Source organism: Pleurodeles waltl, unplaced genomic scaffold (genome assembly GCF_031143425.1).
Source record: "Pleurodeles waltl isolate 20211129_DDA unplaced genomic scaffold, aPleWal1.hap1.20221129 scaffold_56, whole genome shotgun sequence".
NCBI classification, from domain to species: domain Eukaryota; kingdom Metazoa; phylum Chordata; class Amphibia; order Caudata; family Salamandridae; genus Pleurodeles; species Pleurodeles waltl.
Genome location: NW_027150269.1, coordinates 1011523 through 1031061, shown reverse-complemented (window position 1 = coordinate 1031061; position 19539 = coordinate 1011523). Strand labels below are relative to the sequence as shown.

Sequence of the window (19539 nt, the reverse complement as noted above, 5' to 3'; positions counted from 1 at the left end):
AAGTCTTTAGCCCTTTTCGTTCCTGCAGAAACCTCAGCTTCTTCTGTCCAGTAGAAGCTTCTTTGCACCCGCAGCTGGCATTTCCTGGGCATCTGCCCATCTCCGACTTGCTTGTGACTTTTGGACTTGGTCCCCTTGTTCCACAGGTACCCTAGATTGGAAATCCACAGTTGTTGCATTGCTGGTTTGTGACTTTCCTGCATTATTCCTCTAACACGACTTCTTTGTCCTTAGGGGAACTTTAGTGCACTTTGCACTCACTTTTCAGGGTCTTGGTGAGGGTTATTTTTCTAACTCTCACTATTTTCTAATAGTCCCAGCGACCCTCTACAAGGTCACATAGGTTTGGGGTCCATTCGTGGTTCGCATTCCACTTTTGGAGTATATGGTTTGTGTTGCCCCTATCCCTATGTTTCCCCATTGCATCCTATTGTAACTATACATTGTTTGCACTGTTTTCTAAGACTATACTGCATGCTCTGGAAGGGGCGGAACCAGAGACCCGGGCTGGGGCAGCTGAACGTGGGATAAGAAATCGGGGGGCTAGTCCGAAGCTTGGTCTTGCGTTGTGGGTACCTTCATCAAAACGTTTATTCGACTGGAGAGCGCTAAGTAGGGAGCTGAAGGAAGGAAGAAGGCGGCTGTGGATCTATGGTGCGGTGCTTCGGAAAAGCTGCAGAGACGTTCTCTGAAGTTATATGATAGAGAGCAAAGAGAAGTGATTCTGATTGGTGGTCTGGGGGAAATACGTTGAAAAATGGCAGAGGTTCACATCATTGGGCAGATAGTTGGAGCCAGTGGTTTCCCCCAGCACAGTTTATTCTGTAAATGGGGCATTCACACAGGTGGCACCTGGAAGCTGTTATCCGGCATGGGAGAAGGGCAGACGCAGGTAGATAACCCCCAGAACCAGGAGATGGCATTCTGGTCGCATCCCATCGATATTCACTACGCAACCAAAGGCCTCCAGGGGTGGCCAAAGCTCCATCTGCAAGTATGGCACCAGGATTCGTTCGGCAGAAATGAACTGTATGGCTATGGCTTCTGCCATGTGCCCTCCAGCCCTGGTTGCCATGACTTGGAGTGTGTGACGTGGCGTCCGCTGGGCTCCTGGCAGGAACAGATCTCGCAGCTCTTTGTGGGAGGTGGACCACAACTCAAAACAAGTGACCTGATCTACAGTGGGGCTGACCGTTTCCGGCTGCAAACCATTGCTATGGGCAAGGTGCACCTCCAGCTAGGCGTCATTCTGCGCAATTTTGATCGGTATGGTGTAGAATGCTAAAGACAAGATATCATCCTCGTCCTGTGCAGGATTAGTGATATGCCAATTTTGCCCTCATCAAAATGCCAACAAATTCTCAAACACAAACTTCCTCTCATGCAGGAGCACATGCAGTGGGCATATGAGTCAGCGCAGCTTCTGCAGTTTTTTTTTTATAGGTTTTTGGTCTCTGATATCAGCTACTTCCGCATAGTTTTTATCATTACACAACTGGCTCAAAAAGGGGGTACATCATGTTTGTGAACTTTAAGAGGCATCTGTCTAACCGGAAGGAGGAGGGGGGACACCACAACTAAATTACCTCTAGTGTGCTCATTCACAAGTCAAGCATCTAACATTGATAGCCTCCCTTGATACAGAAAGTTGGTCTTGTAAATCTGTCGGCACGCCAACCTGTATGACTGAATGCTCTACAGTGGTCTTTTTTTCCCATAATTCAGCCTTGCGCTATAGGCTGCTCATAGATTTCTGCTATAGTTAAGCCTCTTTCTTAGCTCTGCTTTTTTTAAGAGTAACAGCCTAATTTGGTCTGCTCTCTCCCAGGTCCCTAGGTTGCCTTTAAAGAAGATTATTGAAAAGTTCTGCTTGTCCCGTTTTTGGTTAATTCCCCCTGTACAAATATTACTATATGTGAGTGGGAATTTGTCTGACCGTCAGCCGAAGTCATTGAGGAGCTCAGAACTTAATTTTTTCAAGCTATTTACATAGTGAGTTGATTAAAGTGTGTGCGTGTACTTTCACAACCTTGCTTCATATAGAAATCTATAAAAAACAAGTCTTTTTGTTTAATTAGCAGAGAAGTGCATAGGTGTTTGACACACCCATCTGCAAAGAAAACTAAGTAAGCTGTTGCATAGATGTCATGGTCACCACCCTCCTTTCTCCAATTTTTCAACCACTACGTTGGCATAATAAAACTTTAGATTGGTAGCACATGATTAACTACTTGATTGCAGTTCTAAAAGCAGTTCAAAAAGTAACTGTGCCTACTGTTTAGCATGGGCATCCACAGAACTTTTTCAGGGGGAGGCATAATTTTAATGGGGGCCACAGGCGTATTAGTGCAGGCAGCGTAACAGTACTGCGACCGTAGTGTTATGCTGCACTGTGATCCTGCAACCACACTGTACCTAAATCCAGGGGTTGGGCCATTCCCCCCACCACTCCCCACGGACGCCCATGCTGTATAGCAACTTCCTACTCATTTACTGAAACCCATACTCAAAAAAGTGAAATGATTTGCAAACTGATAGATTTAAAAAAAAAAAACTAATGGAATACACATGAGATCAAGGATAGTTTACTCCATCTGATTTTGGGGGCTGGTGGGTGATGAGTGCAAAATTCAGATCTTGCAAAAAGAATTTGAAAATAGGTCCTCGACGTTCATGCTTTTGGGATTACAGCATTCAGTGTAGAAAAATCGTCTTACTCTTATGTCCTGGCTGTTTCACGTTCTCAACTTTTTCAGTACTCTGCTACTAATGGTGGGTCCGGAAACTGTTTAGAAAGCTGTTAAATACTTTTGTGTTCCATTACACAAATGTACCATATGCAGAACATCCCCTTTCCTTTTGCATATGCTAACGTTTGCCAGTTGTTTTTCCACTGAAGTTTATAATTTGGTCCATGCTTCTCTTGTTCTCAGCAACTTTTTCCACCACAGCTTTAAGCCATGCATACAATTGATCGGTTGTAGGAGCTGCACCTCTTGTTTGAAGACAAGTCAATGCCTGCATTGTGTGTGCTACCACCAGTATGAGGTCCCTCCAGAATACCTTGACTTGTATGCAGCATAAGTGTGTATAGATTTGAGTACCTTGACCTCTAGGCATAGTTTAACAGACCCTTCGTATCACTCTTCCCTGTATCCTATCCGTCATCCAGTTGGCAAGGTGGAAGCTCTGGGTGATATGAACTTCTTTCATCCTATGGTTGCAGTCTGTTTCAGCTAGATCTAGTTGTGAAGGTCCAGGAGCCAACAACCCTCCAAAGACTAAGCCTTTTTAGACTTTGGAGATTCCTCTGCACAATCAGGTGTAACCCAACCTCCGGTCTGAGCTCAGAGGTCCGAAGCTTCTTTGCAGTGCAGGATTGAACCTTTTTCTCAGAGGGTGGTGCTTTGTGCCTGTTGCACCAACATATCCAGTGTATATTCCTGCCTGAATGCATGTCGGTGTACCAAGTTTCACTTTATTACCTGTGCATGACATAAATGTTAGGGGAACTATCTGGAAAAACTATTGAGTGAGGATTAGTAAAAAAAATAATAATAATAAGGTGGTCTGATTCGCTATAGAGACGAAAAGGGTAATCAAAACTACCTTGAACCATGATTGATGAAGACTCTGCACTACGTGTAAGTTACCTTTGTGAATCAGGCCACTATTGTTTTAACATTTTTTGACACAAGTTTAGGTCTCAGCATTTTTAAATATTGGACATTAAAGTTGGTAACAGGAACCTTCCTATAGACTAAAACTAGCAGAGTCACCATAATGGTAACTTTGTCATACTTAACTTTTCTATTAACTTGAGGAGTGGTGACCGTCTGAATTATGACACCTGTGTGAACTGAGGTGTTGGAAATACTGTCCCCTCTATGCCTTGGATGATATTTAAGGTGGGCTGACTGCTTTTTCCTAAGACTTTGTTTGCATGGTCTTGTTTTCATACGTAAGCCGTCAAAAAAGGAACCACCATTGCATGTGCACACTTGGCATCATTCAAGACTCCGCTCTCTATGACCGTAAAGCGTGGGAGGATCACTGTCTGCCTTGAAATCCTGTGCCCTAGAAGCCTTGGCTGCTATTCAGCCACAGAACCAGAAGTCTCTCTATTAAATAGTGTCCGTGTTCATGTTTTTAGAATTGAAAGTTGGAGGTTATGCAGTGTGCATTCTGGAAGAAGAGGAAAATGGGATTTCCTGTGTTATGATTGAACTTGTTGCTAATCTAAAACAGAGAGGGGCTGCAATTTTGCTCTTCTCTTCTCTCCTAGCTGTGTTGTGGTTCATAACATAATCATACTGCTAGATTAAAAACATTTCCTATTGTAAAAAAAAAAAAAAAAAAAAAAGACTATACTGCATATTTTTGCTATTGTGTATATATATCTTGTGTATATTTCCTATCCTCTCACTGAGGGTACACTCTAAGATACTTTGGCATATTGTCATAAAAATAAAGTACCTTTATTTTTAGTATAACTGTGTATTGTGTTTTCTTATGATATTGTGCATATGACACTAAGTGGTACTGTAGTAGCTTCACACGTCTCCTAGTTCAGCCTAAGCTGCTCTGCTAAGCTACCATTATCTATCAGCCTAAGCTGCTAGACACCCTATACACTAATAAGGGATAACTGGGCCTGGTGCAAGGTGCAAGTACCCCTTGGTACTCACTACAAGCCAGTCCAGCCTCCTACAGGGAGGAGCAGCTGAGAGGCGGGTGGGAGAGCGCGAATGTGGGGGAGGGGGGCGGGGCCGCACGAAGCGGGGGAGAAGCGGCGATCGGGGTCAGGAACGGCGGCAAAAAACAGAGCCTAGGAGAGAAGGAACAGAAAAGTTTAAAACCTGGCGAAAAAACAGACTGAAATAACGGAGCCTAGGAGGGCCTAAGAGAGAGGGAGCGGAAGAGTTGAAAACACGGGTAAAAACCAGACTGAGATAACACAGAGTGGTGAGAGGAGAGGAGAGATACGGAAAGAAAGGCGGCACAGAGAGAGAGGTGTCAAAGTGCACAGAGCACACAACAGTAAGGAAAATACAGAACAGGGCAACAGCAGACAGAACGATACTTACTGCCCACCACTGAACCACCAGGGATGAGCGCAGCAGGGTGCGCTAGGGCGGCGGGGGAGCGTCTTGGCCTATGAACAGGTCAAAGATCGCACTCTCGTCGCGCAGCGACCGGCATTAAGAAGGGGTGGAGGGAGGGAGGAGCAGCTGGGAGGCGGGTGGGAGAGCGCGAATGGGGGGGGAGGGGGCAGGGCAGCGCGAAGCGGGGGAGACGCGGCGATCAGGGTCAGGAACGGCGGCAAAAAACTGAGCCTAGGAGAGAGGGAACAGAAAAGTTAAAAACCTGGCGAAAAAACAGACTGAAATAACGGAGCCTAGGAGGGCCTAAGAGAGAGGGAGCCGAAGAGTTGAAAACACAGGGAAAAAGCAGACTGAGATAACACAGAGGGGTGAGAGGAGAGGAGAGATACGGAAAGAAAGGCGGCACAGAGAGAGAGGTGTCAAAGTGCACAGAGCACACAACAGTAAGGAAAATACAGAACAGAACAGGGCAACAGCGGACAGAACGATACTTACTGCCCACCACTGAGCCACCAGGGATGAGGCGCAGGCGGGAGCCTGTGGATGGAGGAGGGCCTCAAACTCACGGGCAGCAGCAGCGGCAGTCAGGGCACCAGCAGGGTGCGCTGGGGCGGCGGGGGAGCATCTTGGCCTGTGAACAGGTCAAAGATCGCTATACAAACAGACAAAGAAGTCTATACAGTGGGTGGGTTGCCCACTGCTGCATCCTGGGGAGTGCAAAGCCACAGTCTCTCAAGTCTATACAGTGGGTGGTTTGCCCACTGCTGCATCCTGGGGAGTGCATAGCCACAGTCTCTCAAGTCTATACAGTGGATGGTTTGCCACTGCTGCATCCTGGGGAGTGCAAGGCCACAGTCTCTCAAGTGGATAACAGTCTCCACTGGTTCTGGAGGGGGACTGGTGCCCAGAGTACTTCATCCTGTGAAGGACAGAGGTAGTGGATGCATGTCTCCAATGGTTCTGGAGGGGGACTGGTGCCCAGAGTGATTCATCCTGTGAAGGACAGAGGTAGTGGATGTGTGTCTCCACTGGTTCTGGAGGGGGACTGGTGCCCAGAGTGATTCATCCTGTGAAGGACAGAGGTAGTGGATGCGTGTCTTCACTGGTTCTGGAGTGGGACTGGTGCCCAGAGTGCATCACTCACCCCGTGACGGTCCCATTTGCAACAGTGCCCCTGCCGCTCATGGGCTAGCGGTGCTTGAGTAGGTGGTGTGCTGTTCAGCGGTGCTTGAGTTGGCGGTGCCCACTTCAGGGGTGCTTGAGTTGGCGGTGCCTTGTTCAGCGGTGCTTGAATTGGCGGTGCCCGGCCCAGCGTTGCCTGATTTGGCGGTGCCCTGTTCAGCGGTGCTTGAGTGGCGGTGCCCTGTTCAGTGGTGCTTGAGTTGGCGGTGCCCTGTTCAGCGGTTCTTGAGTTGCCTGTGCCCTGTTCAGCGGTGCTTGAGTTGGCGGTGCCCGGCCCAGCAATGCCTGATTTGGCGGTGCCCTGTTCAGAGGTGCTTGAGTTAGCGGTGCCCTCTTCAGCGGTGCTTGATTTGGCGGTGCCCTGTTCAGCGGTGCTTGATTTGGCGGTGCCTTGTTCAGCGGTGCTTGAGTTGGCGGTGCCCTGTTCAGCGGTACTTGATTTGGAGGTGCCCTATTCAGCGGTGCTTGAGTTGGGCTGCCCTGTTCAGCGGTGCTTGAGTTGTCGGTGCCCTGTTCAGCGGTGCTTAAGTTGGCGGTGCCCTGTTCAGTGGTGCTTGATTTGGCGGTGCGGTGTTCAGCGGTGCTTGAGTTGGCGGTGCCCACTTCAGCGGTGCTTGAGTTGGCGGTGCCTTGTTCAGCAGTGCTTGAATTGGCGGTGCCGGCCCAGCGGTGCCTGATTTGGCGGTGCCCTGTTCAGCGGTGCTTGAGTGGCGGTGCCCTGTTCAGCGGTGCTTGAGTTGGCAGTGCCCTGTTCAGCAGTTCTTGAGTTGCCTGTGTCCTGTTCAGTGGTGCTTGAGTTGGCGGTGCCCGGGCCAGCGATGCCTGATTTGGTGGTGCCCTGTTCAGAGGTGCTTGAGTTAGCGGTGCCCTGTTCAGCGGTGCTTGAGTTGGCGGTGCCCTGTTCAGTGGTGCTTGAGTTGGCGGTGCCCTGTTCAGCAGTGCTTGATTTGGCGGTGCCTTGTTCAGCGGTGCTTGAGTTGGCGGTGCCCTGTTCAGCGGTACTTGATTTGGAGGTGCCCTATTCAGCGGTGCTTGAGTTGGGCTGCCCTGTTCAGCGGTGCTTGAGTTGGCGGTGCCCTGTTCAGCGGTGCTTGATATGGAGGTGCCCTGTTCAGCGGTGCTTGAGTTGGCAGTGCCCGGCCCAGCGGTGCCTGATTTGGCAGTGCCCTGTTCAGCGGTGCTTGAGTTGGCGGTGCCCGGCCCAGCGGTGCTTGATTTGGCGGTGCCCTGTTCAGCGGTGCTTGAGTTGGCGGTCCTTCATTGCCCAGCTGGGCTGTGGTTGGCGGTGGCCTCCTGGGCAGCGAGGATGGGGCTGGCAGTGGCCTCCTGGGCAGCGAGGATGGGGCTGGCAGTGGCCTCCTGGGAAGCGAGGATGGGCTGGCGGGGCCCTCCTGGGCAGCTGGGCTGTGGCTGGCGGGGCCCTCCTGGGCAGCTGGGCTGTGGCTGGCGGTGGCCTCCTGGGCAGCGAGGATGGGGCTGGCGGTGCCCTCCTGATCAGCTGGGCTGTGGCTGGTGGAGCCCTCCTGGGCAGCTGGGCTGTGGTTGGCGGTGGCCTCCTGGGCAGCGAGGATGGGGCTGGCGGTGGCCTCCTGGGCAGCGAGGATGGGGCTGGCGGTGGCCTCCTGGGCAGCAGGGATGATGGTGGTCTTCTCCGCCGTGCTGCTCCTCCCAGACTTTCCGGGCTTCTTATGGCCCTTCCCCACCTTGGGAGGTGTCACAGCTGAGCCCACACTCTTACCTGGACCCCTGGGAGCAGCTTGGGCGGCTGGAGTCTTCCCCCTCTCCCTCCGGGCACTGGCCAACTTCTGGTGCTTCACGGGGGGACTGGCTGTGCTGTGGCTCCGTGACACACTGGCTGTCCTGGTGGCCGGTGCACTCCACATACCTGTGACTACAGGCACCACTGGTGTAGGAGGCTGGACTGGCTTGTAGTGAGTACCAAGGGGTACTTGCACCTCGCACCAGGCCCAGTTATCCCTTATTAGTGTATAGGGTGTCTAGCAGCTTAGGCTGATAGATAATGGTAGCTTAGCAGAGCAGCTTAGGCTGAACTAGGAGACGTGTGAAGCTACTACAGTACCAACTAGTGTCTTATGCACAATATCATAAGAAAACACAATACACAGTTATACTAAAAATAAAGGTACTTTATTTTTATGACAATATGCCAAAGTATCTTAGAGTGTACCCTCAGTGAGAGGATAGGAAATATACACAAGATATATATACACAATAGCAAAAATATGCAGTATAGTCTTAGAAAACAGTGCAAACAATGTATAGTTACAATAGGATGCAATGGGGAAACATAGGGACAGGGGCAACACAAACCATATACTCCAAAAGTGGAATGCGAACCACGAATGGACCCCAAACCTATGTGACCTTGTAGAGGGTCGCTGGGACTATTAGAATATAGTGAGAGTTAGAAAAATAACCCTCCCCAAGACCCTGAAAAGTGAGTGCAAAGTGCACTAAAGTTCCCCTAAGGATAAATAAGTCGTGTTAGAGGAATAATGCAGGAAAGACACAAACCAACAATGCAACAATGCTGGATTTCCAATCTGGGGTACCTGTGGAACAAGGGGACCAAGTCCAAAAGTCACAAGCAAGTCGGAGACGGGCAGATGCCCAGGAAATGCCAGCTGCGGGTGCAAAGAAGCTTCTACTGGACAGAAGAAGCTGCGGTTTCTGCTGGAACGCAAAGGGCTAGAGACTTCCCCTTTGGAGGACGGATCCCGCTCGCCTTGTAGAGTCGTGCAGAAGTGTTTTCCCGCCGAAAGAACGCCAACAAGCCTTGCTAGCTGCAAATCGTGCAGTTAGAGTTTTGGATGCTGCTGTGGCCCAGGAGGGACCAGGAGGTCACAAATTGGACCAGGATGTAGAGGGGACGTCGTGCAAGACAAGGAGCCCTCTCAGCAGCAGGTAGCCCCCGGAGAAGTGCCAGAAACAGGCACTACAAGGATGCGTGAAATGGTGCTCACCCGAAGTCGCACAAAGGAGTCCCACGTCGCCGGAGACCAACTTAGAAAGTCGTGCAATGCAGGTTAGAGTGCTGTGGAACCAGGCTTGGCTGTGCACAAAGGATTTCCGCCGGAAGTGCACAGGGGCCGGAGTAGCTGCAAAAGTCGCGGTTCCCAGCAATGCAGCCCAGCGAGGTGAGGCAAGGACTTACCTCCACCAAACTTGGACTGAAGAGTCACTGGACTGTGGGGGTCACTTGGACAGAGTCGCTGGATTCGAGGGACCTCGCTCGTCATGCTGAGAGGAGACCCAAGAGACCGGTAATGCAGCTTTTTGGTGCCTGCGGTTGCAGGGGGAAGATTCCGTCGACCCACGGGAGATTTCTTCGGAGCTTCTGGTGCAGAGAGGAGGCAGACTACCCCCACAGCATGCACAAACAGGAAAACAGTCGAGAAGGCGGCAGGATCAGCGTTACAAAGTTGCAGTAGTCGTCTTAGCTACTTTGTTGCAGTTTTGCAGGCTTCCAGCGAGGTCAGTAGTCGATTCCTTATCAGAAGGTGAAGAGAGAGATGCAGAGGAACTCGGCTGTGCTCTTGCATTCGTTATCTAAAGTTTCCCCAGAGACAGAGACCCTAAATAGCCAGAAAAGAGGGTTTGGCTACCTAGGAGAGAGGATAGGCTAGCAACACCTGAAGGAGCCTATCACAAGGAGTCTCTGACGTCACCTGGTGGCACTGGCCACTCAGAGCAGTCCAGTGTGCCAGCAGCAGCTCTGTTTCCAAGATGGCAGAGGTCTGGAGCACACTGGAGGAGCTCTGGACACCTCCCAGGGGAGGTGCAGGTCAGGGGAGTGGTCACTCCCCTTTCCTTTGTCCAGTTTCGCGCCAGAGCAGGGCTAAGGGGTCCCCTGAACCGGTGTAGACTGGCTTATGCAGAATTGGGCACATCTGTGCCCAACAAAGCATTTCCAGAGGCTGGGGGAGGCTACTCCTCCCCTGCCTTCACACCATTTTCCAAAGGGAGAGGGTGTAACACCCTCTCTCAGAGGAAGTTCTTTGTTCTGCCATCCTGGGCCAGGCCTGGCTGGACCCCAGGAGGGCAGATGCCTGTCTGAGGGGTTGGCAGCAGCAGCTGCAGTGAAACCCCAGGAAGGGCAGTTTGGCAGTACCAGGGTCTGTGCTACAGACCACTGGGGTCATGGAATTGTACCAACAATGCCAGGATGGCATAGAGGGGGTAATTCCATGATCTTAGACATGTTACATGGCCATATTCGGAGTTACTATTGTGAAGCTACACATAGGTAGTGACCTATATGTAGTACACGCGTGTAATGGTGTCCCCGCACTCACAAAGTTCAGGGAATTGGCTCTGAACAATGTGGGGGCACCTTGGCTAGTGCCAGGGTGCCCTCACACTAAGTAACTTTGCACCTAACCTTTACCAGGTAAAGGTTAGACATATAGGTGACTTATAAGTTACTTAAGTGCAGTGTAAAATGGCTGTGAAATAACGTGGACGTTATTTCACTCAGGCTGCAGTGGCAGCCCTGTGTAAGAATTGTCAGAGCTCCCTATGGGTGGCAAAAGAAATGCTGCAGCCCATAGGGATCTCCTGGAACCCCAATACCCTGGGTACCTCAGTACCATATACTAGGGAATTATAAGGGTGTTCCAGTAAGCCAATGTAAATTGGTAAAAATGGTCACTAGCCTGTTAGTGACAATTTGGAAAGAAATGAGAGAGCATAACCACTGAGGTTCTGATTAGCAGAGCCTCAGTGAGACAGTTAGTCACTACACAGGTAACACATTCAGGCACACTTATGAGCACTGGGGCCCTGGGTTACCAGGGTCCCAGTGACACATACAACTAAAACAACATATATACAGTGAAAAATGGGGGTAACATGCCAGGCAAGATGGTACTTTCCTACACAACCCCCCCCCCCCAAACGAAGGACAATAAGACTAGCCATGACCTGATGAGTCTTCATTGTCTAAGTGGAAATATCTGGAGAGTCCATCTGCATTGGAGTGGCTACTCCCAGGTCTATGTTCCACTGTATAGTCCATTCCTTGTAGGGATATGGACCACCTCAACAATTTAGGATTTTCACCTTTCATTTGTTTTAGCCAAAGTAGAGGTTTGTGGTCTGTCTGAACAATGAAGTGAGTGCCAAACAGGTATGGCCTCAACTTCTTCAGAGCCCAGACCACAGCAAAGGCCTCCCTCTCAATGGCAGACCAACGCTTTTCTCTAGGGGTCAACCTCCTACTAATAAAAGCAACAGGTTGATCCTGGCCCTCAGAATTAAGTTGTGATAGGACTGCCCCTACTCCTAATTCAGATGCATCAGTTTGGACATAGAATTTTTTAGAGTAACAAGGGCTTTTCAGGACAGGTGCAGAGCACATGGCCTGCTTCAGCTCCTCAAAAGCTTTCTGACAGTTTGCTGTCCATAATACCTTTTTAGGCATTTTCTTGGATGTGAGGTCATTAAGAGGGGCTGCAATGGAGCCATAGCTCTTAATGAACCTCCTGTAATACCCAGTGAGGCCTAGGAAGGCTCTCACCTGAGTCTGAGTGGTAGGGGGAACCCAATCAATAATTGTTTGGATTTTCCCCTGAAGTGGTGCAATCTGTTCCCCACCAACAAGGTGTCCCAGATAAACCACCTTACCCTGCCCTATCTGGCACTTTGAAGCCTTGATAGTGAGGCCTGCCTTTTGCAGGGCCTCCAAAACTTTCCATAGGTGGACCAGGTGATCATCCCAGCTGGAGCTAAAGACAGCTATATCGTCCAAATATGCTGCACTGAAAGCTTCCAGCCCTTGCAGGACTGTGTTCACCAACCTTTGAAAAGTGGCAGGTGCATTTTTCAAACCAAAAGGCATTACAGTTAACTGGTAATGTCCTCCAATGGTTGAAAATGCAGTCTTAGGTTTAGCATCTTCTGACAATTTGATCTGCCAATACCCTGCAGTCAAGTCAAAAGTGCTTAGATACTTGGCAGATGCCAGTGTATCTATGAGCTCATCTGCCCTGGGTATAGGGTGAGCATCAGTTTTGGTTACCAAGTTGAGACCTCTATAGTCTACACAAAACCGCATTTCCTTCTTTCCATCTTTGGAATGGGGTTTTGGTACCAGTACCACAGGAGAAGCCCATGGACTGTCAGAGTGCTCAACCACTCCTAGTTCTAACATTTTCTGGACCTCTTGCTTTATGCAGTTCCTGACATGGTCAGGCTGCCTATAGATCTTACTTTTGACAGGCAAGCTGTCTCCAGTATCTATAGTGTGCTCACACCAGGAAGTGGTACCTGGCACAGTAGAGAAGAGTTCAGAGAATTGATCTAGGAGGTTTATGCAATTGTCCTTCTGCTCAGCAGTAAGACAATCTGCTAAAACTACACCTTCCACCAGAGCATCTTGTTCTGTGGAAGAGAAGAGATCAGGTAGAGGATCACTGTCTTCTTCCTGTCCCTCATCTGTTGCCATGAGCAGGGTGAGATCAGCCCTGTCATAGTAGGGTTTCAGGCGGTTTACATGGAGTACCCTAAGGGGACTCCTTGCAGTGCCTAAGTCAACTAAATAGGTGACTTCACCCTTTTTCTCAACAATTGTGTGGGGTCCACTCCATTTATCTTGGAGTGCTCTTGGGTCCACAGGCTCCAAGACCCACACTTTCTGTCCTGGTTGGTACTGCACCAAAACAGCCTTCTGATCATGCCATTGCTTCTGGAGCTCTTGGCTGGCCTGAAGGTTCTGACTGGCCTTTTTCATGTACTCAGCCATCCTTGATCTGAGGCCAAGTACATAATCCACAATATCCTGCTTAGGAGCTTTTAAAGGTTGTTCCCAACCCTCCTTTACAAGTGTGAGTGGACCCCTAACAGGGTGTCCAAAAAGAAGTTCAAAGGGGCTGAAGCCCACTCCTTTCTGGGGTACCTCCCTGTAGGCAAAAAGGAGGCATGGTAAAAGGATATCCCATCTCCTGCTGAGTTTTTCAGGGAGACCCATAATCATGCCTTTGAGAGTTTTGTTAAATCTCTCAACCAGTCCATTTGTTTGTGGATGATAGGGTGTGGTGAACTTATAAGTTACCCCACACTCCTTCCACATGGCCTTTAAGTATGCAGACATGAAATTGCTTCCCCTGTCTGATACTATTTCCTTTGGGAATCCCACCCTGGAAAATATTCCCAGGAGGGCCTTTGCCACTGCAGGAGCTGTAGTGGTCCTTAAAAGGAATAGCTTCAGGATATCTTGTGGCATGGTCCACTACCACCAAGATAAATCTATTGCCTGAAGCAGTAGGAGGGTCAAGGGGGCCAACTATGTCAACCCCTACCCTTTCAAAGGGAACCCCAACCACAGGCAGTGGAATAAGGGGTGCCTTTGGGGTGCCACCTGTCTTGCCACTGGCTTGACAGGTTTCACAGGACTTACAAAATTCCTTTGTGTCCTCAGACATTCTAGGCCAATGAAACAGGGAAACAAGCCTGTCCCAAGTTTTCATTTGTCCTAGATGTCCAGCTAGGGGAATGTCATGTGCCAGTGTTAGGAGGAACTTTCTGTACTCCTGAGGAATCACTAATCTCCTGGCAGCTCCAGGTTTAGGATCCCTATGCTCAGTGTACAAGAGGTTGTCCTCCCAGTAAACTCTGTGAGAGTCACTGACATCCCCATTAGCCTGTTTGACAGCTTGCTGTCTGAGACCCTCTAATGTGGGACAGGTTTGCTGTGCCACACTCAGCTCCTCTCTGGCAGGCCCCCCTTCACCCAAAAGCTCAGCAGTGTCTGCTTCCAGCTCCTCTGGTGTAGGTTCTGCACAGGGAGGGAATTCTTCTTCCTCAGAAGTTGAATCCACTGTAGAGGGAGGGATAGTAGGAAGTGGTTTGCTTCTACTAGCCCTAGCTTTAGGGAGCACTTGGTCCATTATTCCAGGATCCAAGCTTCCCTGTCCTTTTTGCTTTTTGGCCTGAGCCCTTGTCAAAGCAAAAATATGCCCTGGGATGCCCAGCATTGCTGCATGGGCCTCCAACTCCACATCTGACCAAGCTGATGTCTCCAAATCATTCCCTAATAGACAGTCTACAGGTAAATCTGAAGCTACCACAACTTTCTTTGGACCAGTAACCCCCCCCCAGTTGAGATTAACAACAGCCATGGGGTGGCTAAGTGTGTTGTTGTGAGCATCGGTTACTTGGTACTGGTGACCAAGTAGGTGTTGTTAAGGGTGGACCAGTTTCTCTATGACCATAGTCACACTGGCTCCAGTGTCCCTGTAGGCCTGAACCTCAACACCATTTATTAGGGGTAGCTGCTTGTACTTATCCATATTAAGGGGACAAGCAGCTAAGGTGGCTAAATCAATAGCCCCCTCAGAGACTAACACAGCCTCTGTGGCCTCCCTAACAAGGCCAACCCCAACTAAGTTACCAATAGTGAGCCCAGCTACTCCCTTGGATTGGCTATTAGTAGGTTTGCTCCCACCACCACTGCTATTAGTAGGGACACTAGGGGTAGCAGTAGGGGTTGTAGTGGTAGGAGCATTGGTGCTTTTCTTTGGACAACTGGGATCTGTTGTCCAATGGCCTTTTATTTTACATAAATAGCACCATGGTTTCTTTTCCTTGTTCTGATTAAAGGAGGATTTGGACCCACCACCCCCACCAGAGTGTTTTTGTGGGCCTGATGAAGACTCATTTTTAGATTTGTCCCCACCCTTGTCTGAAGACTTACCATCCTTCTTTTTGTTGCCATCTTTGTCACCCCCTGTATGAACTCTTCTGTTCACCCTTGTTCTGACCCATTTGTCTGCCTTCTTTCCCAATTCTTGGGGAGAGGTCAGATCAGAGTCCACCAAGTACTGGTGCAACAAATCAGACACACAATTATTAAGAATATGCTCTCTCAGGATTAAGTTATACAGGCTGTCATAATCAGTAACTTTACTGCCATGTAACCACCCCTCCAAGGCCTTCACTGAATGGTCAATTAAATCAACCCAGTCTTGTGAAGACTCCTTTTTGGTCTCTCTGAACTTTATCCTGTATTGTTCAGTGGTTAAGCCATAATCATCCAGGAGTGCATTCTTAAGAACTTGGAAATTATTAGCATCATTTTCTTTCACAGTAAGGAGCCTATCCCTACCTTTTCCACTAAATGATAGCCATAGGATAGCAGCCCACTGCCTTTGAGGGACATCCTGTACAACACAGGCCCTCTCAAGTGCAGCAAACCACTTGTTAATGTCATCCCCCTCCTTATAAGGGGGAACTATCTTATGCAGATTCCTGGAATCATGCTCTTTTGCAGGATGACTATGGGGAATACTGCTGCTGCCACCATGGGTATCTAAACCCAACTTCTGTCTTTCTTTCTCTAGTTCAAAAGACTGTCTATCCAAATCCAGCTGTTGCTTTTTAAGCTTCAGTCTGGTTTGTTCCACTCTCAACTTATTGAGTTCCCTCTCTAACATTCTGTCATCAGGGTTGGTGGGAGGGACATTCTTAGACACAGAAGAATGAACATAAGGAGACCTGTCCCTTACAGAAGCCACCCTAACAGCTTGGCTAACAGAAACATCACTACCAGTATGGTGAGAATAAATGCTTTTGCTATGATGTGAGACAACACTATTTGTATGGTGAGGCTCTCCATCATTACCAACTATGCTAGACTGTCTAGTAATGGGCAAGCTAGGAAGTTTCTTTCCTGAATCTTTTCCTGGGGGAGTCCCTGGATCAGATTGGGAACCATTTGCTACTTTTTCAACAGATGTGGCCCCTATGGCCTTATCTTGTTCTCTAAGCATGTTAAGCAATAATTCCAAAGAAGGATTCTTCCCTACACTCAAACCTCTCTCTATGCAGAGACTCCTTGCTCCTTTCCAGCTAAGGTGATCATATGCAAGTTTGGACAGATCAACATTTTGGCCTGTGCCAGACATTTTTAGAGAGAGTTAAAGTGATAGAAAAAGAGTAAAAAGTTTGTCAGAGCTTTTTAGAAAGACAGAAAAAAAAAAAACTTTTTAAACTTTTAAGAACTTTTTGAAAGTTTAGAAGTACTTTTCAGCACTTTAGAAAAGAGTGAAAAGAGGAAATGCAAAACTTTTTAGCTATGTGTACACACACTGAACTTGTTTTGTATATTTTTCTCTTATGAAAAGTACAATGACAAGAGTGGTAAGTAGTCTCAAAGCACTTATCCCACCGCTGCACAACCAATGTAGGAGGCTGGACTGGCTTGTAGTGAGTACCAAGGGGTACTTGCACCTTGCACCAGGCCCAGTTATCCCTTATTAGTGTATAGGGTGTCTAGCAGCTTAGGCTGATAGATAATGGTAGCTTAGCAGAGCAGCTTTGGCTGAACTAGGAGACGTGTGAAGCTACTACAGTACCACCTAGTGTCATATGCACAATATTATAAGAAAACACAATACACAGTTATACTAAAAATAAAGGTACTTTATTTTTATGACAATATGCCAAAGTATCTTAGAGTGTACCCTCAGTGAGAGGATAGGAAATATACACAAGATATATATACACAATAGCAAAAATATGCAGTATAGTCTTAGAAAACAGTGCAAACAATGTATAGTTACAATAGGATGCAATGGGGAAACATAGGGATAGGGGCAACACAAACCATATACTCCAAAAGTGGAATGCGAACCACAAATGGACCCCAAACCTATGTGACCTTGTAGAGGGTCGCTGGGACTATTAGAAAATAGTGAGAGTTAGAAAAATAACCCTCCCCAAGACCCTGAAAAGTGAGTGCAAAGTGCACTAAAGTTCCCCTAAGGATAAAGAAGTCGTGTTAGAGGAATAATGCAGGAAAGACACAAACCAACAATGCAACAATGCTGGATTTCCAATCTGGGGTACCTGTGGAACAAGGGGACCAAGTCCAAAAGTCACAAGCAAGTCGGAGATGGGCAGATGCCCAGGAAATGCCAGCTGCGAGTGCAAAGAAGCTTCTACTGGACAGAAGAAGCTGCGGTTTCTGCAGGAACGCAAAGGGCTAGAGACTTCCCCTTTGGAGGACGCATCTCGCTTGCCTTGTAGAGTCGTGCAGAAGTGTTTTCCCGCCGAAAGAACGCCAGCAAACCTTGCTAGCTGCAAATCGTGCAGTTAGCGTTTTTGGATGCTGCTGTGGCCCAGGAGGGACCAGGAGGTCGCAAATTGCACCAGGAGGTAGAGGGGACGTCGTGCAAGACAAGGAGCCCTCTCAGCAGCAGGTAGCTCCCGGAGAAGTGCCAGAAACAGGCACTACGAGGATGCATGAAATGGTGCTCACCCGAAGTCGCACAAATACGTCCCACGTCGCCGGAGACCAACTTAGAAAGTCGTGCAATGCAGGTTAGAGTGCTGTGGACCCAGACTTGGCTGTGCACAAAGGAATTCCGCCGGAAGTGCACAGGGGCCGGAGTAGCTGCAAAAGTCACGGTTCCCAGCAATGCAGCCCAGCGAGGTGAGGCAAGGACTTACCTCCACCAAACTTGGACTGAAGAGTCACTGGACTGTGGGGGTCACTTGGACAGAGTCGCTGGATTCGAGGGACCTCGCTCGTTGTGCTGAGAGGAGACCCAAGGGACCGGTAATGCAGCTTTTTGGTGCCTGCGGTTGCAGGGGGAAGATTCCGTCGACCCACGGGAGATTTCTTCGGAGCTTCTGGTGCAGAGAGGAGGCAGACTACCCCCACAGCATGCACAAGCAGGAAAACAGTCGAGAAGGCGGCAGGATCAGCGTTACAGAGTTGCAGTAGTCGTCTTAGCTACTTTGTTGCAATTTTGCAGGCTTCCAGCGCGGTCAGCAGTCGATTCCTTATCAGAAGGTGAAGAGAGAGATGCAGAGGAACTCGGCTGAGCTCTTGCATTCGTTATCTAAAGTTTCCCCAGAGACAGAGACCCTAAATAGCCAGAAAAGAGGGTTTGGCTACCTAGGAGAGAGGATAGGCTACTAACACCTGAAGGAGCCTATCAGAAGGAGTCTCTGACGTCACCTGGTGGCACTGGCCACTCAGAGTAGTCCAGTGTGCCAGCAGCACCTCTGTTTCCAAGATGGCAGAGGTCTGGAGCACACTGGAGGAGCTCTGGACACCTCCCAGGGGAGGTGCAGGTCAGGGGAGTGGTCACTCCCCTTTCCTTTGTCCAGTTTCGCGCCAGAGCAGGGCTAAGGGGTCCCCTGAACCGGTGTAGACTGGCTTATGCAGAATTGGGCACATCTGTGCCCAACAAAGCATTTCCAGAGGCTGGGGGAGGCTACTCCTCCCCTGCCTTCACACCATTTTCCAAAGGGAGAGGGTGTAACACCCTCTCTCAGAGGAAGTTCTTTGTTCTGCCATCCTGGGCCAGGCCTGGCTGGACCCCAGGAGGGCAGATGCCTGTCTGAGGGGTTGGCAGCAGCAGCAGCTGCAGTGAAACCCCAGGAAGGGCAGTTTGGCAGTACCAGGGTCTGTGCTACAGACCACTGGGGTCATGGAATTGTACCAACAATGCCAGGATGGCATATAGGGGGCAATTCCATGATCTTAGACATGTTACATGGCCATATTCGGAGTTACCATTGTGAAGCTACACATAGGTAGTGACATATGTGTAGTGCACGCGTGTAATGGTGTCCCCGCACTCACAAAGTTCAGGGAATTGGCTCTGAACAATGTGGGGGCACCTTGGCTAGTGCCAGGGTGCCCTCACACTAAGTAACTTTGCATCTAACCTTTACCAGATAAAGGTTAGACATATAGGTGACTTATAAGTTACTTAAGTGCAGTGTAAAATGGCTGTGAAATAACGTGGACGTTATTTCACTCAGGCTGCAGTGGCAGGCCTGTGTAAGAATTGTCAGAGCTCCCTATGGGTGGCAAAAGAAATGCTGCAGCCCATAGGGATCTCCTGGAACCCCAATACCCTGGGTACCTCAGTACCATATACTAGGGAATTATAAGGGTGTTCCAGTAAGCCAATGTAAATTGGTAAAAATGGTCACTAGCCTGTTAGTGACAATTTGGAAAGAAATGAGAGAGCATAACCACTGAGGTTCTGATTAGCAGAGCCTCAGTGAGACAGTTAGTCACTACACAGGTAACACATTCAGGCACACTTATGAGCACTGGGGCCCTGGGTTACCAGGGTCCCAGTGACACATACAACTAAAACAACATATATACAGTGAAAAATGGGGGTAACATGCCAGGCAAGATGGTAGTTTCCTACAACTGGTCCCGGAGATGTTGTGGCTGAGGTGCTACTTCGGGACCTATGAGATGGAC

At 49.1% G+C, this 19539-nt stretch overlaps 1 protein-coding gene across 1 annotated transcript; it reads left to right on the top strand.

Moving 5' to 3' along the window:
• The first annotated feature begins 695 nt into the window (after window positions 1–695).
• Window positions 696–1810, top strand: LOC138278745 (B9 domain-containing protein 2-like). Its single transcript, XM_069219301.1, has one exon. It carries the CDS (start codon window positions 758–760, stop codon window positions 1283–1285), a length of 528 nt encoding a protein of 175 aa, XP_069075402.1. The 5' UTR covers window positions 696–757; the 3' UTR covers window positions 1286–1810.
• Window positions 1811–19539: the final 17729 nt, after the last annotated feature.

What these genes read in the sequence shown, in the direction of transcription:
- LOC138278745 (XM_069219301.1), top strand. Translation starts at nt 758, where the DNA reads ATGGCAGAGGTTCACATCATTGGGCAGATAGTTGGAGCCAGTGGTTTC.